This window comes from Bufo gargarizans, chromosome 10 (genome assembly GCF_014858855.1).
Source record: "Bufo gargarizans isolate SCDJY-AF-19 chromosome 10, ASM1485885v1, whole genome shotgun sequence".
Taxonomy (NCBI): Eukaryota; Metazoa; Chordata; class Amphibia; order Anura; family Bufonidae; genus Bufo; species Bufo gargarizans.
Genome location: NC_058089.1, coordinates 123,094,356 through 123,121,832, shown reverse-complemented (window position 1 = coordinate 123,121,832; position 27,477 = coordinate 123,094,356). Strand labels below are relative to the sequence as shown.

Sequence of the window (27,477 nt, the reverse complement as noted above, 5' to 3'; positions counted from 1 at the left end):
TTCTAGCTACACCCCTGGTATTAACCACTTCATACAAAGAACACTGCAGAGGACCTGCCATGTTGGAGATGTCCTGACCTAGGTGCCAGAATCTGTCTCTTCAGTATTCTGCTATAGCAGTGATGGTGAACCTCTTAGAGACCGAGTGCCCAAACTGCAACCCAAAAGCCACTTATTTAGCGCAAAGTGCCAACACGGCAATTTAACCTGAACACCAATATCATATATCTTCCATGTACTTTATCATTTAGCTATAAAAACCTGCCTACATTCAATATGCTGCCTGTGCTGTTCATAGCATGTCCTGCACTATTGAATGGCAGGCAAATTCTAAGGCATATTGGTACACTATAGACTTTCTCTAGGGTGCGGGTGCCCACAGAGAGGGCTCCGAGTGCCGCCTCTGGCACCCGTGCCATAGGTTCGCCATCACTGTGCTATAGCATGGGACTGCAGTGTTTTTTGATAATTAGCAGCAGCAAATCATCATTGTGATGTGTGTAGATAAAACTTTAATTATATCGAAAACTTGCTCGCCATGTAGTAAACTGGTCCAGTCTCTGCATGCCAGCCACATTCATTTTATATGGTTAAAAAGCAGTTTTTTTCAGAGACTATACTGCCTGAAAGCCAAAGCATTTCATCAGGTGGACTGACAAGCCCTGTAGCAGCAGCATCAGTCCAGGTGCATGGAGATTCCTTTATGATCATTCACTTTACACATGATTGAATAATGTATCCATGGATTTGTAACTCCGCCGCTAGGTGGCAGCATCCTATAATGAACGCACGTATCACTATCCCCACCTGCTGGCCACAGCGGGTAGGACACACCAAGAGGCTGGAATTATACCTGCGCATGCGCACGGCCAACTCTTCCGTGCTCGTTCTTTATTTACGTGCTCGCCGCCCGCAGGGGTGAGCCGCAGCCATGTCTCGCAGGGCCTTGAGAAGGCTGCGAGGGGAACAGAAGGGACAAGAGGAACCTGGTGGCCCCGAGGAGATCGTGGAGGAGGAGGAAGAAGAACCACTACAGCCCGAGTCGCGGAACCGGAAAAACAAGGGGAACCGCAAACTATTGGGGGACCGGGGCCTGAGCAACCCATTCCAGCTGGTGTGTACTGCCATCTGGTGGCGAGCAGAGGAACGGCGCGTGTCAGGAGAGGACCTGTGATGTGTCCCTCCTGGTGGCCTCATTCACATTAGGTGCCTGCCCTGCGTTATTAGCCCTGACACCCCCCCAATAATATCTATTAATTTACATTTACTGCTTGACTGAAGCCGCAGATCAGTGGAGGGAGGCTAGAGAGGCCTACTGAGCAATGTGGCTCCGCTGATCTCCCAGGGAAGGCTTACGGAGCAATCTGACGCCGCTGATCTCACAGGGAAGGTGCATGGAGCAATCTGGCTCCGCTGATCTCCCAGGAATGGCTTACGGAGCCATCTGACGCCGCTGATCTCACAGGGAAGGTGCATGGAGCCACCTGGTGCCGCTGATCTCCCAGGGAATGTGTACAGAGCCATCTGGCGCCGCTGATCTTCCGGGGAAGGTTTACAGAGCCTTCTGTGGCCGCTGATCTCCCAAGGGAAGCGTACATAGACATCTGGCGCCGCTGATCTCCCAGAGAAGGCTTACAGAAATATCAGGTGCCACTGATGTCTTAGGGAACAATATGCAACAAGACCAGCTCATGATCTCCCTCAGAGGCGGATGTCAGGGGGGCAGAACGGGAGCCCCCATATGTATGATCTGAAGGCCTCACTGAGGCGCCCCTGGTGGTGAAGTAGTCCTGCCGCCATCTGTTTCCTTCCATTTCTTTCTGCCTGGTCGGATGTGGAGAGACGCAGGTGTAGGACATGAAGAGTCCTAATCCCATGAAGGGTTGTCCCGACTTTTATGGCTCGGATACGTCATTAATGTCAGATGGGTGCAAGTTCCATGTTTGGGACTCTCATAGCAGTGAATGGGAGGCGGCTGCGCAGGAGATAGGCGCAGGACCTGGGGGCGGTATCCGCATTAGCGCTGAACGAATCAAAGTTAACAAAGTGGAATTCAATCCGAATTTCAGGAAGAATTCAGTTCAACGCAAATCCGAATTTATTGGTGCTTCGTGGTAATGAATAAATTTTTCCTGAAATGGTGATAAAAAAAAAATTATTGTGGAGAGGCCGTGGCGGCCATCTTGATTGAAGAAAATGCGCCAAATCTCTCGCACGCTGATGTGTGACGTTAACATGTCAGCGCGCTGGCCTGGTGCGGTGACGACATCAGTGATGATATCACTGCGCCCACCCAGCATGATGACATTAGTGACATCATCACGCCAGCGCACACGGGAATTGGCAAGTTTTCTTCCGTCAAGATGGCCGCGGCAGCCTCTCCGTGATAAAATGAGGCGAGTATGTACTTTTTTGTTTTAACTCCCTGATGGGCTGAATGTGACTCTCAGATGCCGCGATCAGTGTTGAAAGCTGCATCTGAGGGGGGGTTAAATGACGGAGGCGTTGCGATTGCTGCTGTAAACCTGGCAAAGACCGGACCACAGTTACAGCCATTACCGCCTCGTACCGTATACAGAATAAGTGTCCGCGGGGCGTACCCGGATGTAATCCTCTTCGTTTGATTGACACACGTGCCACTCCAGCAGACAACCGGTGCATGAGCATCACATATGCCCTGTTCTGGGCAGATCCACTTTTTCCTGCGCATGCGCCAGGCACGATGTCGCTTCACGTGCCTTCTAGGAGTAAATTTTCAGGTCACACAGAACGTGTTTCTTGCTTCCCACAGATCACCGAACCAGATGAAGACCCCCAGAGCGATCCAGACACCGGTCAGACAGCCCCGTCCAGACTTACGGATGAAGAGGAGTCCGGCGGGCAAGAGAAGCCTGAACACGAGCCCAGTGAGACAACTGCCGCTCAGGTAGGGACTCCACGACGACAGGCCTGTTTCATACTGACGTTAATGGTTCCGGCAGGAGAACAGCCTGCTGGATCCGTAACTACCGCGTGCAGCTGTCCGTCCGGACCCATTCACTATAATAGTGGTGTGCGCAGATCCAGCTGCAGAGAGGCGGCCGGACAAACACACTGTAGTTACGGATCCGGAACCATTAACACCAGTGTGAAACAGGCCTTTCACACATCTGTGACCGGATGGTCAGTGGTTCCGTGTTTGGTCCGTGTGTCCGTCTTTGGCCCTCCGTGTCTCATCCGTAATCCACAGACACCGCCAGGCTGAAAATGAATTTCCAGAGCATCTCCGACCAATGGTCCACGGAGCAAATACGCACGGCATCTGTGTTGTGTGTGTGGTTTCCACTACTTCTCTAGACTATAATGTGTGTGAGGGATCCATAATCACGGACAAAAATAGGGCGTGCCTCCGTGATGTCGCCACAGTCTGCGGAAAACCACTGCTGTGTGAATACAGACATTCAAGTCAATGGATACGTGAGCGGTGCGTCAGTAACTGACGTGTGTCCGGTTTTCGTCCTAGACTGCTTCCAGTAATAAAACCAAGAAGAAGAAAAAGAAAAGAAAATCGAAGAAGCCCGCGGCCGTGGACGGTCAGGTAAGATAACGGTGGGGGTTGTACTTCATATGTTAGGGGCTGCCCTTTGTAAATGGGAACCTGCCCGGAGACCAGCTGTTATCACTGGGGGAGATTTCCCCACAAACCGTCAGCAAAATCGGATGTGTTGGGTTCACTGCTCCTTTAGTTTCTGATGCTATAATGCATTTTGCGTTGTGTACGTTGTTATCGTGTCTCGTATCACCTGTCGCCATCTTGTGTTTTTCAACCACGTGCAGCCGGATGGCGCTGTAGAGGGTGGCGATGAGCTTGGAGACATTGACAGTATTCTGGAGAGGATAGAAAACACCAATGGAGTTGTGCACCAGTTCCAGAACAACGGCGGCAACGCGAGCGCCCGTCCTCTGCTGTACGTGGAGCACAGGTACGGCGAGACAGGTCTACTATTAACCCCTTCCTGCCCGAACCATATTGAGTTCTCACTTTACTCTCCTGCCTTCCAAGAGCCGTGACTTTTTTACTTTTCTGTTCAGCCGGATGAGGGTTTGCTGTGTTAATGGCATCGTGTAATTCATCATTAGGTACAAGGTTCGGGTTCTCTAAGAATTCCGTTATGGAATCCGCCACCACGGACCATAAGTTATTCTTAGATAACCCGGACCTTGTACGCAGAAGTTCGCTCAACACAACATCATGTTACATATTGAAAAAAACAGGGGGAAAAAATTGAGTTTTGGTCACTGCGCGTCAAAAATGACAGATTACGTTTATTGTGCAGGTCCGTGCGATTACAGGGGTGACAAATTTATTTATATATCTTGTTATGATTTACCAAACTTTGGGAAAAAAATTGGTCGCCATAATCTGACACCCTTAACTTATTCTGTATTTTTTTTATTTTTATTTTTGGACCGTTTTGGGGTAACACATGACTTTTTGATCTATTTTTATTTTTTCTGGGGGAAAAAGTGACCAAAAACCCCACAGATTTATGAAATTTTCTGTTATTTTCACTATAAGGGATAAATATATTTTTATACTTTAATAGTTCAGGTATTTTCGGATGTGGAGATACCAATTATATTGATGTTTTATTGTTTTTGTTTTTTTTTGTTTTTTTTATTACTTTTATTTTAACCCCTCCCCCCCAGGGGACCTGAAGATGTGATCATTGGATCTCTCGTACCATAGACAGCAATACTTTTCTACTGTGTTTGTGACATCTGCCTGTAGCTTAAAGTGCATCTGTCAGCAGTTTTGTCCCCATGACACTGGCTGACCTGTTACAAGTGCGCCCGGCAGCTGAAGGCATCCGTGTTGGTCCCATGTTCATATGTGCCCGAATTGCTGAGAAAAGTGATGGCTTACTATATGCAAATGAGCCTCTAGGAGCAATGGGGGCGTTGCCATTACTCTAGGAGGCTCTCCTCTCTGTGCAACTGCCACGCCCTCTGCACTTTGATTGACAGGGCCAGGCAGTGTAAACGTCATCACACAAGAACACGGCCAGATGTCAAGTGCAGAACAACCGGTCCAAGGCTCATAAAGTGCATTCAGCAGGGTTGAGTGTGTTATTCCGGCGCAGTGGTGCTGAGTTTGCAATAAACGGGTACAGCTACATAGGCAGGTTACTGATAATGCGTGTAGCAGCGCCAAGTAGCCGTCCATAAAAGCCAAGCATTCTAGCCCTAGGAGAGTTGAGCAGCCGAGAGGAGTGTGATGAATGGATAGTCTCTGGTTCTGGGATTGAGTTTATACCTTTTGAATCCGCAAGAACAAAGCGTCAGTTCAAAATAGGGTTGTCACGATGCCAAAATTGTGATTCGATATCGTAAAAAAAAAGTATTACGATATTCGATACCACGCCAAAAAATAAAACGCCAAAAAAAGCGGCATGCATTCCGCATTTTATGAAACATCCGGCCCATAATAGAACAGTCCCAATCCTATTGGGGGGAGGAACAAGGTGACTAAGAAATGGTGAATCGTATGTTTGTTTTTTATTTGATTTATTTATGTTTTTTGTCACAGTGTTCACCACATAGGAGAGTTGTTTTTTAAATATTTTATTAGTTTGGGCTTTTTCTGACGGGTTTTATATATATTTGTTATTGTTTATATATTTTTATATGTAAAATTTGAAAAAAGGGGGTGATTGGAACTTTTAATACTTTGGTGTTTTTTTGCCGGGTCATGTTGAAATGACGAGATGCGCCCCTCTATGCCTTCGTGAAATGCACGTTATGTCACTATCGGTGATTCTGTTTGTAGGAACCTGAACCCAGAGACCGAGCTGAAGAAAATCTTTGGATCTCGAGCCGTCATGGGGGATCAGAGGTGGGTGACGGGTATATGCCGGAGAGAAGATGGCAGCATGGGGGGGGTTTATAGACTGGCCGTCAGCAGCCGCAGATTGGAGAATGGAGGAGATTGTATTGGTTATTTACTTTGCAGACCACGACAGCGACAACGGCTGCATCACCGAAGCACGTGGCTGACGTCCCCGAAAAACACATGGCCGAGATTCAGCAAAACGGGTGAGTGCCCCGCCGGATGAAATGCCAAGATGACCGACTGGCGTGTCCTTTAACGCCTGTGTGACACCGCCATGCTGATTGGGCGCAGTATTAATCCTAGATACTCCATCTTGTGTCATCAGGTATTTCGATGAGTCTTCTGGAGACCAAGCGAGGGGTCCAGTATTTCACCTTTGAGCACCATAGAGATTACCAGCAGGTTCAGTTCAAGTTCCTGGACGCTGTAGAGTCGATGGATCCGAACAACATTGTGGTAAGCGGCGGACTACTTCATGGGCGTGACACTCTCTGGGCAAGCCTTGTACATATTCTTGTTAGGCCTCTTTTAGTCTGTTTCCGTTCCGTTTTTTTGCAGACCGTATACTGAACCATTCATTTCAATGGGTCCGCAAAATAAAACAAAGTTACTCCGTGTGCATTCCATTTCCGTTCCTCAAAAAGATAGAACATGTCCTATTATTGTCCGCATTACGGACAAGGATAGGACTGTTCTATTAGGGGCCGGCTGTTCCGTTCCACAAAATACGGAATGCACATGGACGTCATCCGTATTTTTTGCGGACCTCAAAATACATACGCTCGTGTGAAAGAGGCCTTAGGGTGATTTGTACCTCACTTGTGGCCTCCCTGTATGATCTGGGGCAAAGACCTCGCCCTCTCTGGTGGACTCAACAGAACCATTTGTGACCTGGTCGCCAAGACCTTTCCCAGACTTTACCCGCTGATTACCAGGAATGTGAGAAGCTGGACTTAAAGGGGACCTTTCACCGGTCTGGCATTATTATATAACTAGCGGGTTGACTAGGGCATGCTGAAGGCCTGTTATATCGCTTACTATTTATCCTATGCTCTGCTCCGTCCCCCCGCTGTGCCCCCCGTTCTGGTTTCCCGCCTGGTATGTAAATCCAGACCATCGGTACAGGGAGGAGGAGACAGCCGTGTTTCTCAAGGGGCGTCTCTTTCTCCCTGGCTTTGAGCTGCCCAATCACAGCGGAGAGCGGCATAGCCAGGGAGAAGGTGACGCCCCTTGAGAAACACGGCCGTCTCCTCCTCCCTGTACCGATGGTCTGGATTTACATACCAGGCGGGAAACCACAACAGGGGGCACAGCGGGGGGACGGAGCAGAGCATAGGATAAATAGTAAGCGATATAACAGGCCTTCAGCATGCCCTAGTCAACCCGCTAGTTATATGATGATGTCAGACCGGGGAAAGGTCCTCTTTAATGGTAACGGCTTCAGTCCGAGAAGCGGCCTCCCAGATGGGATTTGTAGCTGACTGTGCATTTCTTTCGTTCTCTCCTCAGCTGCTCCTCCAGATGAACCCGTATCATGTAGACTCCTTGCTGCAGCTCAGTGACGTCTGCCGTCTTCAGGAGGACCAAGAAATGGCCAGAGATCTAATTGGTAAATGTCCGGTTCTGCAGATTTGCGCTGTTAATGTTGTGATTTATATGACGGTGCCTCCTTAGAGTGGTAACGTTGCCTTGTTTTTCCTGCAGAGAGGGCCCTCTACAGTCTGGAGTGTGCGTTCCATCCGGTTTTCAGTCTCACCAGCGGGACCTGCAGGCTTGATTACTGCCGAGCAGAGAACAGGTCTGAGGCCGCTGCTCTTATTATAGGGCTTTACCCATTACACATGTTTATGTTCAATCCATAGGCTTTTGTTCTGGATTCATTAAAGAGCATCTGTCAGCAGGAACACACCTAATATGCCATATATAATGCCAGTTAGGGTTGACTCTGCTGAGCTGTGCCATTTGAGAGAAAATTAACATCTCACCTGGACATGTAATCTTGTGGCTGCGCCAATAGTGGAAACTGCGGTGCAGGTGCGTGGTTAGGGGAGGCGGACTCCGGTGCAGGTGCGTGGTTAGGGGAGGCGGACTCCGGTGCAGGTGCGTGGTTAGGGGAGGGCGGAGGTCCTCTACTTGGTGCTCCGAAGGCATACTGGTAATTAACAAAGTAATAAAACCTTCATTGTCTTCGGACAAGTATCGCTTTACTCAGCAGGGTCAACCCTATTAGCAGGCATGATGCCTGTTCTAATAAGGTTGACACTGCTGACAGATGCTCCTTAGGAGTCAGTGGTCAAAGGCGGCTGATGTTATGTTTACAGTAGGTGCAGAATCCTCATGTGTTACGTGCGGATTTTGCTACACATTTTCCACCTCTAGGTCAAAAGTCCTGAAAATGCGCTAGAAATCAACATAAAATATCTGGCACATAACTGACATATAAAAGTCACCCGTCTCTGTGCAGGGAAAACTCTGCTGCGTTTGGTTAGATCCTCGTGGCTGCGAATATTCCATGCGTCGATCCTCGGGGTTACTGCTGCGTTTGCATTTACTTTCAGAGAGTATCTGAAAAATGTTCTTAAAGGGGTTCTCCGGGAATTAAGAAAATACTTAGGTTATCCAACCCCTGAAATGCTCCCCCATGTGCCCGGGCCCCTCACATGCAATGTACTTGCCTCGCTCCTGAAGCCCGCACGGCCGCCGCTGCATCTCCCCGTCACACAGATGATAGGGAGGCTCATTCCAGTCACTGCCTGCTATTGGCTATACCACCCCCGATGCTGGATGTTTTCATCCGCGCGATGGGGAGATGCAACGGCGGCCGTGCAGGCTTCAGGAGCGAGGCAAGTACATTGTGTGTCTGGGGTTCCGGGCATATGGGAGAGCATTTCAGGGATTGGATAACTCCTTCCTTTAAATATTACTTCATTATAAATATATTCCCATATACTTTTTATTAATTATAATGGCTCTTTTGTCTGGGGAGCAATCATTAGGGGAAATTAAATGGCCGCCGTCCTATTAGTACACACAGAACCTGTCCTAATCACACAGCGGGACAACACTGAGCTAAAGAGCCGCCTCATCCTCCCCTCTGCTCTGCTTGTCAGGGATGATGATCCTGAATACAGCTGATAAGATCTTCAGCTGAATCTCTGTAGGAATGTACAGAGAGGACGGACAGGACAGACTGTGGTAATGGTGACTGCATACAAGAGCTGCTGCTCATTCCCCCCCACCCTCCTCTCTGTACTTCATGTCTCCTCATGAACTCCATTCCTACAGAGATTCAGCTGAAGATCTTATCATTTGTATTCAGGATCATCATCCCCGACAAGCAGAGCAGAGAGGAGGATGAGGCGGCTCTTTACATCACTGCTCTGAAGTAACCTGTTCTCCTGTGTGATTAGGACAGGTTTTGTGCGCTTTAATAGGACGGCGGCCATTTTATTTCCCCTGATGATTGCTCCCCAGACAAAACGAGCCATTATAACTAATAAAAAGTATTTGGGAATATATTTATAACAAAGTAATATTTAAGTATTTTTTAGTCATTTTATTTTCTTAATTTTCCAGAGAGGTTTATGCAGCAGAAACGGGAAGTCTAGAGCTACTGACCTCCTCCTGACGGCCAGTACATGTGATGCAAGGTTCCAGGGGGCCGCGGTGGCAGTGCTGCGGTGCATGTCTGTACAAATCCTTAACACGGCGACAGCCTGATGACCTTTTTCTCCCTGTGTCCATAGAGGGTTCTTCTTGGCTTTGTTCAAGCACATGGTGTTCTTGGAGAAGAGAGGTTGCCTGAGGACTGCACTAGAGTTCTGTAAACTACTCCTCAGGTGAGTGAGCGCATATCTTACCGCCTCGTATCGGAGCTTCTGGCGAGCGTGACGTTGGAGGAAGACTTATACTGTGGCTGATAGCAGTGACGCCTAAATGAAATTAGTCTTTACCCCTTTAAAAAATGTCTTCTTTCGTTTCATCGCCATATTCTACCAGTGATGGGTACTGGAGCCTGCTTGAGGCTCTGAGCCATCCCTGGGATATTACAGCTTCCCCGATCTCATGTCGGGGAACGCTGTTATGGGCGCAGGAGCACGCGTCTGGACTGCTCAGATGGCGTGCTCACATTTGACCACGACCCCGGGTCTCCACTGTTTAAAACCGCAGAAACCCGGCGGCTATGGCACCCACTGCACGCATGAGTGCCGACTTACGCCATATATGTACAGCAGAGGTCGCCAAGGGGTTTTCTGGTACTTAGATATTGATGGTCTATCCTGGTGATGGGTTATCCGTGTCAGATTAATGGGGGTCGACTCCCACTGATCAGATGTTTTGGCAGCCGCCAGACACTATATAGTAGACAGAAGCATAAGGATTCGGCCACTGTGCCGTGTTTTTGCCGGGGTACTGCAGCTCCGCTCCCAGCGCCGGAGACCATACAGTGGACGGAGTCTTCCTCCCCGCGCTGGTGACTGTCTAAAACAGCTGATCATTAAGGGGGGTCCTTGATATTTCTGACCAATCTTGAGAATAGGTGCTCAATATGTAAGTACCGGAAAATCCCTTTAAATCTGACACTAGTATTTTTTATTACCGGACTGATCAGCCTGACGTTATATTTTGCAGTTTTGATCCAGAGAACGACCCTCTTTGTATGCAGCTGCTGATTGATTACCTGGCTCTGCGCGCACGGGATTACCTGTTTCTTATCCGGATGTTTGAGGAGTGGGAGGTGAGTAGATTAGAGGGAATGGGAGAACTGCGGATTAACAAGCCTAAGACAAGTCGCCCGCTTCCATCTATCCCAGGCTGATTAGGGTGTCGTTAGCTGTAGATATACACATAGAGAATTGGCTGCTATATCTTTCTACCACCTCTTTATCTATGTTTTAATCACTTTTGTGTCATTTTCAGGCTCATCGAAACTTATCATTACTCCCCAATATTGCGTTTTCTGTACCGTTGGCTCTATTACAGTACAGTCAGCAGGAAGAGGTGCCGGAGCCAGAGCGGGTGACGACCTATGACAGAGCTTCACAGCTCATTCAGCAGGCTCTTATAATGTTCCCCGGAGGTAGGTGACCCGTCCATCAGGAGTATTCTTTTTAAAAAAGTCCAGATTCTTTCTAATGTATCTTCAGCCTTTATTTCTCGCTCGTATCATTGGGGGACACAGGACTGTGGTACAGCTTGCTGCTGCCGCTAGGCTATACCCCCTCCAGCCTGGAGAGAGCTGATCAGTTTTTAGCTTAGTGTCGTAGGAGGCAGACCTCCCTGCTTGGCTCTTTTTGTTAAGATTTACTTAAGGGGAATAGATTCGCTTGCGTCTGTCTCCCTGGGAGGCTGGCCGGTGTCACGGTTTCCACCGCCCTGCCTCCCCAAGAAGACAAAGCGGACCAGGGCAGCCTCGCGCCAGCAACAGGGCCACCTAATCTCCAGCCCTTCTCTGCCCGGACCCCTGCTGCCTGGTGCCAGCGGTCGTGTGGTGGCCCTGCTGGTACAGATTTAAGACCAAAGATGAAGCCGGGTGAGTATTACCTCTCCCTGTCCCCCTTCCCACCTAGTGGAGGTAGCGTCTGGCTCAGCACTCTCCCTGCTGAACACTTAGGTTCTCAGGGGTTAATCCACCACCGGCGGCACCATTACATGGCTGGGGTTACTGGCGGCTGCATACGCAATAGCGGAGAGTCTCCTCCCTTTTCCCCTGACATATCAGCGCTGCTCGGCACCCTTTCAGTTCGGGTGCACAGCGCACCAGCGGCACCCTTTCAGTTGGGCACATATCGTTGCATCGGCACCGTTCTGGCCATTGCGACTACTGTTGGGGACAAATCGATTTGGCCATATATTATTATTTTTTTAACTGCCGCGATTAATGGCGGCCGCATGCGCCGCCCGACGAGGGTCCTGTGCGGGGGGGGGCATCCTTCATTCTCAAAGTTTGAGGGGGCGTGGCTTATTCTCCCGCCTCAGCACAGCTTCTTCCTCCTTCTCTCAGCGCTACAGGGCTGGGGACCGCCATATTGTCTGGTAGGAGATCGCTACCCCCTCCAGCATAGAGACAGTGCCACAATGTCTGACCCAGCCACTGCTCCCCCTCAGGCACCCTGCAGGACCACCTACTATGCCTGCACTTCATACTCAGTGAAATTCCCTCGTGGCCAGTCACTATCACTGTGCTCTGCATGTCATGTTTCTCTCCATCGTCTGGACGTGGTACGGGCCTTGAAAATCTACCTGTCAGCGGTGGGCTCCTTTTAGGCGCACTGACGCTCTGTTCGTAATCTCCGAAGGGCCTCGTAAAGGTTTGGAGGCTTCCAAGGTGACTATTGCTAAGGGCAAGGCACCTCCTCCCGGAATCGCGGCTCACTCTACCAGAGCGGTCGGTCTTTCGGCAGTGTGCTTTCCTTGTGGTTTTGGTTTAATTCTGTTTCTCCTACTGCTGAAGCACAAACTGATCAGCTCTCTCCAGGCTGGAGGGGGTATAGCCTGCAGGGGAGGAGCTAACAGCTTTCAGCCTAGTGTCAGCGCCTCCTAGTGGCAGCAGCAAGCTATACCACAGTCCTGTCCCCCAATGAATAAAGCGAGAAAGAGATTTTACAGGTGAGTTCGCAAAAATCTTGTTTTTGCTGTTTATTTTTTATTTATTTTCCTCTATAAAAAAAAAACACCTGGAAACCATCAGCAAGCTGTTATTGGTGGTGTGTTTCAGGTTCCTAATGGTGCTTTGCTTGGGTCCAATTGGCTTTTTCAAGGTTGTGTTTTTTTTTAGTTTTTTTTTACAACTATGTTACATCTATGGTCTCGCCCCAGTCCACAGAACAAAGAGGCCATAGGGCTTCCTCCCAGTGCCTGTCAAGTCCTTCCATGTGCCAGGGGATCGCCACCTGTGCTGTGGAATATCTTATGCCAGGAATGGTTGGCCTCTTCTTACTCCTGCATTTGTCCTTGCTGTTGATCACTGTGGTTTATGTTCCCTTTTTTTTTTTTGCTGTAGTTCTCATTCCCCTCCTTGATGCCTGTGGCGTTCAGCCTGACTCTGCTGTAGCTTCTCATCCGTTTTTCGGAGCTGTCTCCCAAATCAGGTAAATAATGTTCATGGCGTTTTCGGACCCCTCCGATCAGATATTGATGGCCTCTGCTGACGATAAGCCAGCAATATTACAATTCTGGACAGGCCCTTTACAGTTTAGAAACTTGAGACCTATTATTTTGACATGTCAGAGGTTTCGATCAGCGGGGTCTGAGGGTTGTGACCCACACTGATGGTTAAATTGAGGTGCTCAGCTGATCCCTGTGCCCCTTTGTTCAGCTCTCCAAGCAAGCAATGTCTGTGCACAGACCTTCTATGATTCTCTCCGCTGGACAGAAGGGGCACAGGGCTCTTCTCTAACTGGCCGTCCCATACAGAATGAATGGAACAACAGGATGCTTGGCTGACGGACGGGACCTCCATGCTCAGTATCTGTGAAGGTCCCAGTTGTTAGTTCATTTTCTCCTGTCCTGTGGGTAACGTTCAGACCCTTTAAGGCAAGCCCGTCATTAAGGTAGTTGATAGATATTTTACTGACACAAATGAATAGTGCTAAGCTGCAATACCAGATACAACCCACGGACAAGAGTGGCATGGTTCTGTTTTTCCAGTCTCAGACAGTTCTATAGATAATTTTGGACTTTGCTATGAAAATAAGTGTATTTTACTTTTGGAATGCATTTTTTTTGCAGCCAACCCATTGCCCTGTCCCAGTTGATCTCTCTGTATATTGGAAGATGTCACAACCTCTGGAAGGATCCTTCAGTCATGTCCTGGCTGGAGCAGAATGTACAAGAAGTTTTGCGCGGGGTGGACAGTAACGATCCTGCAGTGAAGGACTGTGAGCTCCGGTGAGGACACCTCTGTGTGTGACGGTTGTCTGGTGGCAATGCACAAAGTGTACCCCAATCTGTATGACTGAGCAGAACTGCCTGGGAGAGGGGCCTTATCCACTGCCCTGCCATCTACAACACAGACTATCCCGAGCTCAAAAATGATGCCACCCTGGGAGTGAAAACATGGGGAGTGGGATGATTGAAGGTTCAATTTCCAAGCAAACCGGGCAGGCGCTGATATGAAGGGCACTAGTACTTCCTGCAGATGACACTGTATGTCCTGAGCCCTCCGTACACATGCACGCATGGCTTGGCTGTGCATGCATGTGCGCTGAACGTGGAGTGGAAGCTGCTGCCAGATGCCTCTGGTGGCTGATTATCCCTGAGCGAACAAAAGGATGAGCGAGTTGAAATCCAACATGCCCCATCCTTATCTCCCCCAACATCTGCTATTGGCTGTGATTCAGAAGGCCCCCCCCATGCACATTAGATGGTTAGCCAGTCCTGAAGAAATTTTCAGGTTTGGCCAGGTTAAAGGGGTTGTCTGACACTTTGTAAAATAAAATTCTGGAGGGCAGTAGCCAGGCTTATAAAAGATAAAGGTCCCTCGGGTCCAGCAAGGCGGGCCTGGTCACCTTCGGATTGGAAGTAATGATGATGTGACATCCGTTGTTTTCTTGACGGCTCAGCCAGTCACTGGCCTCAGCTGTCACCTGCCCTTAACGCACTAGTGACGGTCGAGGCCAGTGATTGACTTGGCGGTCACGTGAACAATGGAGGCGAGATTGTCATTTCCGGTCCAGCAGAGACTGTGCCCACAGTTCATCTTCCTTCTTTGTTTTATAGACTTGGCTGCTCCCCTTCCGACTTTGCAAAGTGTCGGACAACCCCTTTAAGTTTGCCCAGCTGCACGTTCACTGCTCGTAGATGAAACTGCAGAGCTGGAGTCCGGCCACCATCTTCCCGGATTGTGCATTATCATTTGGCACTAAGTGTAGAGTATGAAGTGAAATTCTATTCCGCAGAGGAGACCACAGAGGCGCCCGGTGCCACTGACACGTATGAATTATGTGCCATCCACATCTATAATGAAACGTATCTAGATCAGTAGGTTTATTACTTACGGCAGGCCGCGGGCACCTAGATGCTGTCAGGAGGTTATGGTGCCTCCCTTTTTTTAGACTTTCGGAAAGGGAGCCGCTGTGAGAAGTGTGAAGCTCGGAGAACAAAGGCCCATTGATAACATGAAAGCGTTCTCTGTAGCTAGAAATAGCCGGATCGCCCTGTACTCGCAGGGGCCTGAAAGACTTGTGATTGTTGCACTGATCTATGTCAACTTTTTCCATCGCCAGGAGAAAGACTGTGTATCAGAGCGCCCCCAGGAACATCCATCGTCACATCATCCTATCTGAGATCAAGGGAGCGAGCGCTGCGCTGCCTCTGGTAAGTATTCCGCTGCCCTGTGTGCTTGATCCGCGGAGGAGGGGGCACATTTAGCGATTTCTTGCTCATATCATTGGGGGACACAGAAGACCATGGGTATAGCTGTTGCCACTAGGAGGCGACACTAAGCCAAAAAGTGTTAGCTCCTCCTGTCAGCTATACCCCCCTGCAGACACTGGGCTAATCAGTTCTTAGCTTTTTCTTACAGGTCTGCCAAAGATCTAATTTGAGGTTTGGGCTTCGGTCGGTCTTAAACCACTGGTTTTCCCACACATGAGGGGGGGGGGACCCCAAGCCTGCTGCTCGCTCCCCACCTCTAGGCAAGGATCTCAAATCCGCTGTTAACCGCAGGGTCATTTTAACCTCCCCTCGGGGAAGTCCTCCCTGTTACCAGTGTAGCTGTCCTCTCCAAGGGGCAGCACACCGGTGAAGGTGAGACGGCTGGAGTCAGGGTGGGCAGAAACCGCCAGATACGCAAGTATATTACCTTCTCCTCGTTTCCTAGCTCGGGTAATCTAGCCAGCAGGGCACATTGGAGAGCTGTCTCTATACAGCATTAAAATGTATTGCCTCCTTGGAGGCAAAATTAGTTTTAATCACTTCTGCCTCTGTGATTGGGTGCTGTAGCTCCAACATTTGTCGTCTTTATGCTGGCACTTGGCGCCGTAGCTGACAAGTCCACTCGCTCCGGATGGCACGGGACATCTGCACCACTTCCATCAGCAGTCCAGGTATTTGCAGTAGCACGGGATCCTGTAGCTGATGATTCTCCTCACTTCTGGTGTGCTCTAGTACGGGGTTCTTCAGCTGGCATAACCTACTCGTTTCTATGGCACTTGTCTACCACATTGTTCCATTCTCAAGTGGGGCATTGGCGATACCAATCGATGCTGTGACGGCATCAGCGTTCCCTCTTTTAGGAGATTGTCGTCTGCGTTGCTCTCCTCTCCGGGTAGAGCGGTTGTGCTGTCACTTGTTGTCTCCGCTTATTCGTTGCTGAGACACAGCTCCCCCTCTACTTCTCCTCTTCCACAAGGCGAGTAGTTGCACTCCCCCAGATACTGTTCTGTCTGCTTGACCAGCATCTATATTCATGGGGTTCTTGTATTACCCCTCTCCGCTGTGGGGCGCCTGCGCTGGCACTATATTTTTTTTCTATATTACCAGTTTTTTGGGGCGTCCACATGACACTCCTGTGCTGGCGGAGTATTTGTACATCTCTGGTTGCTGTCTCACCACTTTGTATTTTTCTGATAACCACTTTCTTCCCGTCTTCAGGTGGAGTTACTAGACTATGGCGGTAGATGGTCTGGGACGAGTTACACATCTCCGATGTTTCAGGAGTCGGCATCGCTTCTCCCTATCGCTAGGTGTTTATTCTTCAGCTTCCAGGCCAGGCAGTCTTCCGGGGAGTCTGACCGCTCCTCTAATTCTGGTAGTTACTGTAATCCTCTGCGTGCCTCGGCCTACCACATTGCCATTCTCCTTTTTTCTGTAGCTCCTATTTTTTTGCGAACAGTGTGCGCTGCGGTTTTTCACTTTGGATACGCTTCCGTGCCTATACTCGTAATGACGTTTCACAGTGCAGTTGCTCTGTCTTCTCCGTTTGGTCATCCAGCCCAGCGCCAGTCATGACATTGACCTGGGTCCAGCATCACTCAGTCTTCCTGAATGGGCTCTTATTACTCCCTGAGGGCAATGTTTCTCCTACCACGCTACTCCCCATTTCTGTAATGGTTTTTGGGTCAGTTCAACTGGTTTGTTCCTGTTGTGGTTTTTCCATCTCTCTTGATGAGTGACTATATTCTATGATTTTTCCTATGTTCACATACCCCTTCCTGGTGTTTGCACATTTGGTAAGGGTTTGTCTAGGTCCACCGGTCGCTAGGTTTGACCAGGTCTCATATGTACGCAGATCCTATAGACCCATTTCTATTTGGATAGACCTCCCTCGGTTCCCTCCCTGGATATTCAGCCCTGACTACTTTGTCATCGTCCTGCTGGAGTGTTCTTTTTCTGGTAGCCATGACCAGGCATGGCGTTTTGGGCTTTTTTTTTTTGCACCCCTTCTTCGTGTCTGCGGTCCTTCATATCCTGATGAGCCTTCTAATCCGTATTCCACAGACTGGGTCTCCTTGGTTTCTTTCTGCGCTGCTCCTATCGCCAGTCTTCAGACTTCTTTCTTTCATCTCATCCTATATTGTCACAGTTGATGACCCTAGGGTGGTTTTCCTATGGTTCTGGTCTTCTGGTATCAGTCTCCGTCTGAGTATTCTGGCCCATGCAATGTCTTCTTTCTCCTTCATCTTCTCGCTCGGTTTGTTATGGTGGCTGACTCGTCTTCGTGCTCGTCCTTCTTTTTGGCTATTCTGTGCTGCTATCCACTTGGCCCTTGGCTTAGTTTCCCTGGGCTATTCTTTCTTCTGCCTATCCTCAGACTCTATGTATTCGACACTCTCTTTTGTGTTCTTCCTGTTCCATTCAGGGTTCCTGTCCATCCTTCCCCCAAATTTCCATGTGGGACCTTATGGCCAGCCTTAGGTTTATTCTGGTCTATTGTTCCCTCCCCATGGTACTGCTTTAGAACGTCCCATGGTCTTCTGTGTCCCCCAGTGATAACGAGTGGGAAAATAGGATTTTTTGTGCTTGCCTATAAGAGTTCACTGGGGGGACACAGTTCCCACCCAGTATCTGCATTGCCGGTTCCTCTGGATGACTCCCCCCTGTTCTTGCTTTTGACCCGTCTCCAGCTCTCCTGGCTGCTCCTACTGCTTCCGTACTAACTGGTTAGCTCAGTGTCTGCAGGAGGGGTATAGCTGAGAGCAGGAGATAACAACACGTTGTGGCTTAGTGTCGCCTCCTAGTGGCAGCAGCAGCTATACCAGGGTCTCCTGTCCCCTCCAATGAACTCAGCGAGAAAAGAATTGTACAGGTAAGCACAAAAATCTGATGGTTATCCCCTATCAGCAGGACCTTATATAACCCGAATACCCTTTTAACGTTCAGAATGTCACAAGATGTCAAGCATTTCTCAGCCTTGGAAGACAATACTAAGAATCTTAAAGGGGTTTTCTTAGAATCATCCCATGTCAGGGTAGCTGCAGCAAAGACACGCTTGTCCAATTCAGTGGATTCTGGAAAAAAAAAACTTTAACCAGTTAAATATATGGCGGGTGGTCCAGGTCTCTAACGTCTGCGCCACATTATATTTACATCATCAGCCTTAGGGTCCATTCACAGGTCCGTAGTGTATTGCGGATCCGCAATACACCCGGCCGGCACCCCCACAGAACTGCCTATTCTTGTCCACAATTGCGGACAAGAATAGGACATGTTCTATTTTTTTTCCGGGGCCGCGCTCCAGAAATGCGGATGCGGGCAGCACACTGTGTGCTGTCCGCATCCATTCCTTCTCCATAGAGAACGAATGGGTCCGCAATTGCATGGATGCGGACCCATTCTACGGACGTGTGAATGGACCCTTAGCCGGTTGCCCTATGGCTGGGGGCCCTGGCACTAAGACCAAGGTGGTTGTTTTCCCACTTCTGTCTTCTCTAGTATTTACTGTGTTTGTCCTGGAGGTGGTCACATGATCACCGGGATTCCAGTGCCAGGAGGCTGCTGCTGGGTGTAAAGGTGACTACCAGACGAACCCAGAACTGGACGTGCGAGATATCAGAACTTGCAGTAGAGAATGATTAATGCAAAAAGGTCTATTGCAGAGTAATGTCATTTTCATAGCGCCAGCATATTCTATAGCACCTTACTATAAATTGCTAGATGTAAAAATCATATAAATTGAAAAAAAAAAGGTCTAACAAAGTATGTAAACCTGAATTATTCTTTGGAAAAAAAAAATGCGGAGAAAATCACGTCACTCGCCCAACAAGTAAGCAAGTTCTAGGCATTAAACGGACGCGTGTGAATGGTCCTGAACCGGTTAAGCTGCTCCTCTCAGTAAGTGTCGCTATTAACGGAAGCGCCAATAATCGCTCTGTTAATTTTCCCATTGATGTCTCATTAGTGACTAACTCCGCCCACAAAGCGTAATCTCCTATTGCTTTAATCTTCTCCGGCTTACTCCTAGGGTTGCGGCCCATGTAAAGGGGCGATCCCACGATCAATGTAAAAAAATTTAAAATCGCACATCATAGAACACATGACAACCTCTAACAAAGCCAGAACCAGCCCTGGACCTCGCATGGATCCAGAGATCTCCACAGTCATTGCTCCAATTGCCCAGCTAAATCTTTTTCAAGATGGCAGCTCGGGGGCGGGGGGGGGGGGGGTCCTATAGCTGTCATGACATCAAACAGAAGATATGGCAGTCAAAGGATGGAACTGAGCATGTGCAACCACCTTTGCGAGGTGGACAGAGAGATGAGGAAAAGAACAAACAGCAGGTGGCGCTATACAGAGATGTTATTGAATAGCTCAGTAGCTATAAAGTATTACAAAGTATTCAGATCAAGGTGTTGGCTTAAAAATGCGGAATATTTAGTAAGACATTCGCCGTACGTCATGGTTAGACTTCTCCGGTGGACGGAAGACTGCATGCGCCGGGCGTGCTGCAGCATTCACTTGGCTTCTGAGCTGGAGTACCCCCGCAGGGCCACTTCACAGTGGATGGAGATGACTCTTTACGGCTCCGTTCATCATGTACAGTAGTTACCAGCAACTGATCGGTGGGGTCCCCGGGTTTCGGTCCCATCAGTGAGACCCCCACAAGAATGGAGGACTTGTCGCCCCATGGAGTGGCGGTCGAGCACGTGCGCTGTTGCATAATTCGGTGTCAGAGATTAGGAACTCCTATGGAGATGAAGGCAGCCATAGCGTGCATGCTCGACCACCACTGCATTCATCCAAGGAGGACCACAGTCCCGTAATCTGTGGGGATCCCATCAAACATTGACACCCATAAAGGGGTTGGTTACTGTCTTTTACTGCGGCTAGTAACAGGTGTGCTCACCTGCTCCCAAAATGATAGTCCCGTCCATCAGCGGCCTCCATTCACTTACACTGGGAACGGATTTGGGAACCAGCCTGTCCCCTGTGTGAGTGAATGGAGGCCACTGATGGACGGGACTCTATCGGCGTCCATTTTCGGAGCACGGACCTGCAAGTAAACATAAATCGGACGTGTTAAACCTTTTGGATATCGGTGCGGATGGATTGATAATGCCTGGTTGTGCAGATAGCGGCCGAGCCCAGTCACATTGCAGACGTTTATGTCCACGCTGATTACAGTATCCAGCATTGACTGGTGGTGGAGGGGCATTACCAATCTGAATGTGGCCCATTAAAGCAGCCCCCATCTTGTGTGTAGTACTGAGCGCGCACAATCCGCGTGTCTCGCCAAGCCCCATCCTGCATCGTGTCTCATGCACCCCGTCTCTTCAGCCTCCTCTCATTCCTGTATTGTGTTTGATTATCCGGGGATTTACTCTTGTGTTTGTCCCGTCTACAGGATGTGACGTCGCAGCCGGTGCTCGGCTTTGACCCGTTGCCTCCCCTGGACTCTGTGGTGTCGTACACAAGGCCCGAGAGGTAAATCCTGGTGTCATTTCCCACCATGATGTCTCTGCCCGGTCTGGTTGTTAATGTTTTTTTTGTTTTTTATGCTCTTCTTCCAGAACGCACCGGCCGTCGAATGGAGGGACCCTATCTCTGTTCTTTAGATCGCTTTTACCAAATTTTAACTTGCAGGTGGGTGAGAACATAAAACGAAGCTCTTTGCTTTTGTCATTTTGTCAAGGCCTTATGCACGCGGCCATTACCCGGAGTGCGGGCGGTGCAGAACGGAGACACGGAAGGACTATGGACTGCTTCCGTGGGGTTCCTCTCTGTGCTTCCGCACCACGGACCCTTTCAAGTTGAATGGGTCTGGATCCATCTGCGGCAGCCGCACAGATGTTGTGGTCCCCAATGCACGGAACGGCCGAGCAACAGCCGTGTGCATGAGGCCTAAGGAGGCTGCCTGCTTTAGACAAGGCTTTAAAGGGAGTGTCGCCAGACAGACCCCTTTAAGAGAGAGCCTCTAGAAGATGATTATCAATCTAAATCACGTCGGCTGAAGCGAGCGCCCTGTAAATGATTGTGCCTTAATTCATGTCGCTGATCATGTGGTGCCTCTCCGGCAGTCACTTCCATAAAGCCCTAAATCTTTTCTTAGAACTCTGTGTTGTGCCATCCCTGCATTATTCCTTCTGGAAAGGTAGAAATAAATTTGCAACTGGGCGTTACCGCTCATCTTGTTAATACGGCGTCCAACACTGTAAGGACACTCTCGGTGACACGGAGAAAGGGAACACCCAGTTGTCCGTTTATACATTTCCAGGAGGAATAACGGGGGAACCACAATGCGGAGTTCTCTGAAAACATTCCAGAGGGTTAAAGCAGTTTTTCCACATTGAACACTGCAATCCTGGGACGCAGCAGCCCCGGAGCACCGCCACAGAGGCTCCTGTTCCCGATATTGCGGAATGGATGCGGAACCATTTGCGGACGTGTGAATGGCCCCCTACACTCCAAGGTCCCCGCCGCCGGTGCTGACAGGACATTCATCATTCATATGACTGCTGCAGCCGATCGCTGGTTGTACATGTGGGCGGTGAGGCCAGTGATTGGCTGCAGTGTTCACATGAATGATGTGAGTGACCTCCTCGCTGGATGACCAGCAGGGACCACCTGGACAGTAGCGCTGGAGCTGCCGGGATTTTATGGTTAAGTCAGTTTTGTTTTTTGTTTTTAAAACCCTGACAGCCCATTAAACTTATACGGGAAGGTGAAATCAGTGTTGTATTCTCCTGACGAAGAGGGGAAAGCCTTTGTGACCCCCTTGAAACGCCTCGAGGACCATAGTGTTTATGAGTAGGTCTTGTGTGTAAGCCATTAGCCCCCGGGGAGACACGGGCGGCCACAAGGCATCTGATGGGTGTAGCAGATCATTTCGGTGGTAGAGGCCTCTATGACCTGTGTATTCCTGTCCTCTCTCACGCTGCTGTATTTCGCCCGGTCACACCCCATGGTACTATAGTAACCATCCAAAAATACACACAATGCCTTGTTTTCATCATTTGTTTCCCCGGGGGGTGAGCCATTTTACTGGGTTTATCAGCGGTACGGATCATTTCTGGAGAGGGACGACTGGTAGACTCATGTGATGGTGTGAGGGGAGGGCTGTGTGTAATGGGGGGGAGGTCATTGATGTGAGAGGGAGAATAGCGATTAGGGAAGGGGTCGCACGCACTAAAAGCAGAAGGAGCAGGCCCCACAGCAGTGCAGAGTATTTCAGTAGAAGGATGATTTAGAATTGGGTGAGGCAGGGGCCCTCTGCTGTTGGGTGACCGCTCACACGGATCCAGAGATCCCACCATTCATTGCTCCTATTGCTCTGCTGCAGCTCAGGGGGCGTGTCCTGCCTGTTGCAGCTCAGGGGGCGTGTCCTGCCTGTTGCAGCTCAGGGGGCGTGTCCTGCCTGTTGCAGCTCAGGGGGCGTGTCCTGCCTGTTGCAGCTCAGGGGGCGTGTCCTGCCTGTTGCAGCTCAGGGGGCGTGTCCTGCCTGTTGCAGCTCAGGGGGCGTGTCCTGCCTGTTGCAGCTCTCTCCTTATCACAGCTCAGGAAGCATTTGAAGGATAAAACTGAGCATGTGCGGCCACCTCAGTGTGCAGGTCAAAGAAATAAGAAAAAGCACAAACAGCAGGTGGCGCTATACAGATTGTACTGAATAACTCAACAGCTATACAATTTTATTTATTTTTTTACAAGCAATTACAAAAGTATTCAGATCAAGGCACTGGTTTGAAAACTAGAATATTTTTTGCGGGACAACCCCTTTAATGGAATTTTATCCGTAACCCTTTACATAGATCACTATATTACACTTCAGTGCTGCCACCTGCTGGTCTGAATTGTAATATACAAGTAATGAGCCCAGAAGCCTAGTACAGGCTTTGGCTCATTGCTTTCATGAAACGCCTTCCCCAATCTCTGCCCGGTCGAGGCGTTCCTGCTCGGCAAGTGCGCGCTTCTGGGTTTTAGGCCTCTCCAGATGTCACATTTTGACCACAAATGTGTGCGATTTGATGTTATTGTCAATCGCATACATTAGCCCTGGGTGTCTGCTGTGTGAAAGCGGTTGCTAGGGTTGTTGGCTCCGCTCCGGATCGGGCGCCATCTTTAAAGACCTGATATCCACCGGACTATTACTGTTAAAGGGGTGGTCTGGTGGAAAGAAACTCGCGTTCAGCTAAGAAGGTTGTCCCAGAAAGTTGACTTAGGATAGGTGTTAAGTGTCCGATCAGTAGGAGCCCAAATGCTGGGATGCCCACTGATCACAAGAACGTGGGGGGCCCGTGTCCCCTGTTGGTCAAACATGCACGCTGCCGGCTATAGGAGTACTGCGCACGGTAAATCGCGTAGACCGTGAATGGAGCGGCCGTACAACACGCCTAACCAATCCTCCATTGAAACGCGGGGCACGGAGCCATCGGTGATCACGTATATTATTGTAGTTTTGTCTGTTGCTGGGAACAGCCTCCATTGCTCTCAGAGGGAACGGTCCCCAAATGCCCCCCCCCCCCCCCCCCCCCCCCCCGCTTCTAGGAACAGCATCCTAAGGAAATCACATGGCGTAAAGCTTCAAAGACGTCCCAGAAGGATAAACTAATTTGGGCATTAGAAATATTTGACTTTGAAGTAATTCGGGCTGTGTGCTGGAAAAATGACATCAGTGGCCGGTTATCCCACTTATCCCATTATCTCAGACGTCCAACGATATAAACGCATTGGGGCAGATTTATTAAAGGGGTCCTCTCACTTCACCATGTAGAGCAGGGGTGCACAACCTTGTCAGACTGAAGGAATCCCAAGGGCCAAAAATAAAAGTTAAAGGGGTATTACCAACTCATATACTGTATTTATTGCATATTGTACATACAGTATATACTATGAATGTCCAGAATTCCCATCTAATGGAGAATACATGAAAAATGCATGTGAGCAGCCACAAGACATAGACATCCATGTCTGTCACCAGATGGTTTAGAATGATATCGAGGGCCGCAGGTTGGGCACCCCTGATGTAGAGAATGTTACTACAAGGCACTTACTAATGTATTGTGATTCTCCATGTTGCCTCCTTTGCCGGCTGGATTCCTTTTTCCATCATTTTATACACTGCTCATATCCAGGGGTTACGACCACCCTGCAATCCATCAGCGGTGGTCGTGCTTGCACACTATAGGAAACAGCGCAGGCTTCTCTGGTGGCCAATATGTAGCAGTGGTCGTAACCCCTGGAAACGAGCCGTGTATAATGTGATGGAAGAAGGAATCCAGCCAGCAAAGGAGGCAACATGGAGAATCACTATACATTAGGAAGGGCCTTGTAGTAACTTCTTCTACATGATAAATGCCATTTTCCTGATGTAAGACAATTTCTTTAAAGGGGTTGTCCGGGCTTTTACTATTGATTATCTCTCCTAAGGATAGATCATCAATGTCAGATTGGCGGGGGTCTGACACCCGGCACCCCCTCTGATCAGCTGTGCGGGGAGACGGCGACCGCTGTGTGCACGTGCTGTCTCCCGTCACTCCTCCTGTCCGCTGCTGTATTATGGGACAGAAGAAGGATGCGTGCACTGCGTCTCCTCATACAGCTGATCGGCAGGGGTTCCAGGTGTCGGACCCCCGACGATATGATTAGGGTTGTTGCAGGGTTTTTTCGATACTAGCCCGCGCTCATGTTCCCTCAGCACCACAGGGGAGAAGGAAGCAGTCTCTCCCTCCCCCTGTGCCGCACTGCGCCACCAATGATAGGACGACCTTTTTTATGGGTTCGGACTTAGTTAAGTTAGCAGGCTACATAGAGCGGCGCCCAGGGATCTCCCTGCACCTATTCTTATTCCTGGGCGCCGCTCCGTTCGCCCGCTGTGCCCCAGTTACAGTCTCCTGCTCTGTATGCTAATCACTACTATCGGAGCGGCACCTGAGGGGTTAACTGCTGCTGATTTGCTGCCAGTACCCGCCTCCTGTATTAAAGGTTAATTATCATTGGTGGCGCAGTGCCCCCTCCCCTCCTCAACCCCCCCCCCCCCTTCAGTATTAAAATCATTGGTGGCTCAGTGCCCCCCCAGTATTAAAACCATTGGTGGCTCAGTGCCCCCTCCCCTCCTCAACCCCCCCCCCCCCCTCTTCAGTATTAAAATCATTGGTGGCTCAGTGCCCCCCCAACCCCCCCAGTATTAAAACCATTGGTGGCTCAGTGCCCCCTCCCCCCCAGTATTAAAATCATTGGTGGCAGTGGTCACAGGGTCCCCTCACCTCATTGGTGGCAGTGGCAGCTTCTGATCGTAGCCCCAGCAGTGTAATCCCGGGGCTCCGATCAGTTACCATGGCAGCCAGGACGCTACTGAAACCCTGGCTGCCATGGTAATCTCTGCTGCTGTGTGTACTATGCTCAGGGCCTCGGGGAGAGTGTGAAGTCCTATTCACCATAATAGAGCTCTATTGGGGTGAATAGGACAAGGGATGAAAAAATCCCAGGTTCTAGCCCCTAAGGGCGGAAATAGTTCAGTAAAAAGTAAAAAAAAAAAAGTATAAATTACATATGTTTATTTATTGTTTATATATTTTATATCACATATCGCCACGTCCGAAAAGTCCAAACTATTAAAATAGAAAAAAATCTATGCAGTGAACAGAAAAAAAAACAGCGCGATTCGCCATTTAAAAAAAATGCGGAATGCATATGGCTTTTTTTTTTTTTTTTTTTTTTTTTTTTTGCATGGTACCGAGTATCGCAATACTTTTTTATGGTATCGAATCAAAAATTTGGTATCGCAACAACTCTAGATCTGATATTGATGACCTATCCTGAGGAGAGATTATTAATAGTAAAAACGCAAAAAAAGGGGCGTGCCAGAATTCACTATTTATTAATATTTTATTCTGCTCTCGCCACTTTTACAAAATCACGAGTGGGTCTTGGCAAGAAAGGGGCAGGACCAGAAGATGTTCAAAAAGGAGCATTATTCACCTCCCCCGAGCCACTGCCGCTCTCGGCTTCCTCTCCTGACTCAGCATGCTGGAAATGCCATGCTATGGCCTCATGCACACGACCGTTGTGCGTTTTGTAATCCGCAAAACACAGAAGACGTCCGTGTGCGTTCCGCAATTTGCGGAACGGCACGGACAGCCATTGATAGAACTGCCTATTCTTGTCTGCAAAACGGAGAAGAATAGGACAGGTTATATATATTTTTTTGCGGCGCACGATGCGGACAGCACACTGAGTGCTGTCCGCATCTTTTGCGTCCCCATTGAAGTGAATAGGTCCGCATCCAAGCCACAAAAACTGCGGCTCGGATGCGGACCAAAACAACGGTCGTGTGCATGAGGCCTAAAGCTACTTTCACACTTGCGGCAGCAGGGTCCGGCGCGGGGAACAGCTTGCTGGATCCGTGCTAACGCTAGCCCACCGTGCTGCCAGGAGTCCGCTCTGGCCCCATTCACCATAATGGGGGCAAAGAAGCCGAGAGGCAGCCGGACAAAAAGCACAGCATGCGGTTCCTCCTCCGGAACAGCCTGCCGCAAGTGTGAAAGTAGCCTAAGACGGGACAGGAAGCGGACCCCAAGGAGTTTGCCAACAGAAACGCCAGTCTTAGTAAATGTGCCCCCTTGCGGTAGATTCACTAATCCGGTCTAATATTCAGACACTTAGACCAGGCAGTCTGAAAAATGGCTCTGAGAATTTGGTGCGTCCTTTAGTCTCTTTTGTCTAACTTTACACCCCACACTTTGTGCTAATATTTTGGAACAATTTTGGTGCCTCTTTCCCGCTAAACCACGCCCATTCCCATTAAGCCACGCCCCAGTCACACACACAAAAAAGCGTCTAAAGCATAAACCACATGTGCACATTGAGCCATCTTCGTGTAATAAATCTTCCCCATAATTTTTTCAGGGCGATGAGGCTGCTGCCGAGGGTGAAGACGCCGGGGCTGCGCGGGACTTGAATCGAGGTGTGAATAGACTCATGGCAGCAATGAGAGACATGCTGGCCAACATCCAGTTCCAAGAACCTCCGCGGGAGGACAATCCTGACATGGATGCGGATGCAGATGGAGAGTGGGACTGATGCCTTCCCCGGTCCTCACCGTACTTTTTTACAGTCTGTACAGTGCAATAAATGGAGATGTGCTATCCAGCGCGGGTCTCGGGTGTCAATATGATGCATAAGATGATTCCTCGTAATCCCCTGTATCAAGTTCTTCCTCTGTAAATCAC

General features: G+C 49.4%; 1 protein-coding gene across 1 annotated transcript; it reads left to right on the top strand.

Moving 5' to 3' along the window:
- The first annotated feature begins 891 nt into the window (after window positions 1-891).
- Window positions 892-27,398, top strand: TCF25 (transcription factor 25). Its single transcript, XM_044269753.1, has 18 exons — window positions 892-1,114; window positions 2,792-2,926; window positions 3,503-3,577; window positions 3,817-3,962; window positions 5,810-5,875; window positions 5,993-6,075; window positions 6,198-6,328; window positions 7,382-7,481; window positions 7,577-7,670; window positions 9,619-9,711; window positions 10,505-10,610; window positions 10,793-10,952; window positions 12,876-12,963; window positions 13,604-13,762; window positions 15,100-15,190; window positions 20,658-20,737; window positions 20,824-20,896; window positions 27,155-27,398. The coding sequence occupies exons 1-18, from the start codon at window positions 932-934 to the stop codon at window positions 27,326-27,328; spliced, it is 2,037 nt and encodes a 678-aa protein (XP_044125688.1). The 5' UTR covers window positions 892-931; the 3' UTR covers window positions 27,329-27,398.
- Window positions 27,399-27,477: the final 79 nt, after the last annotated feature.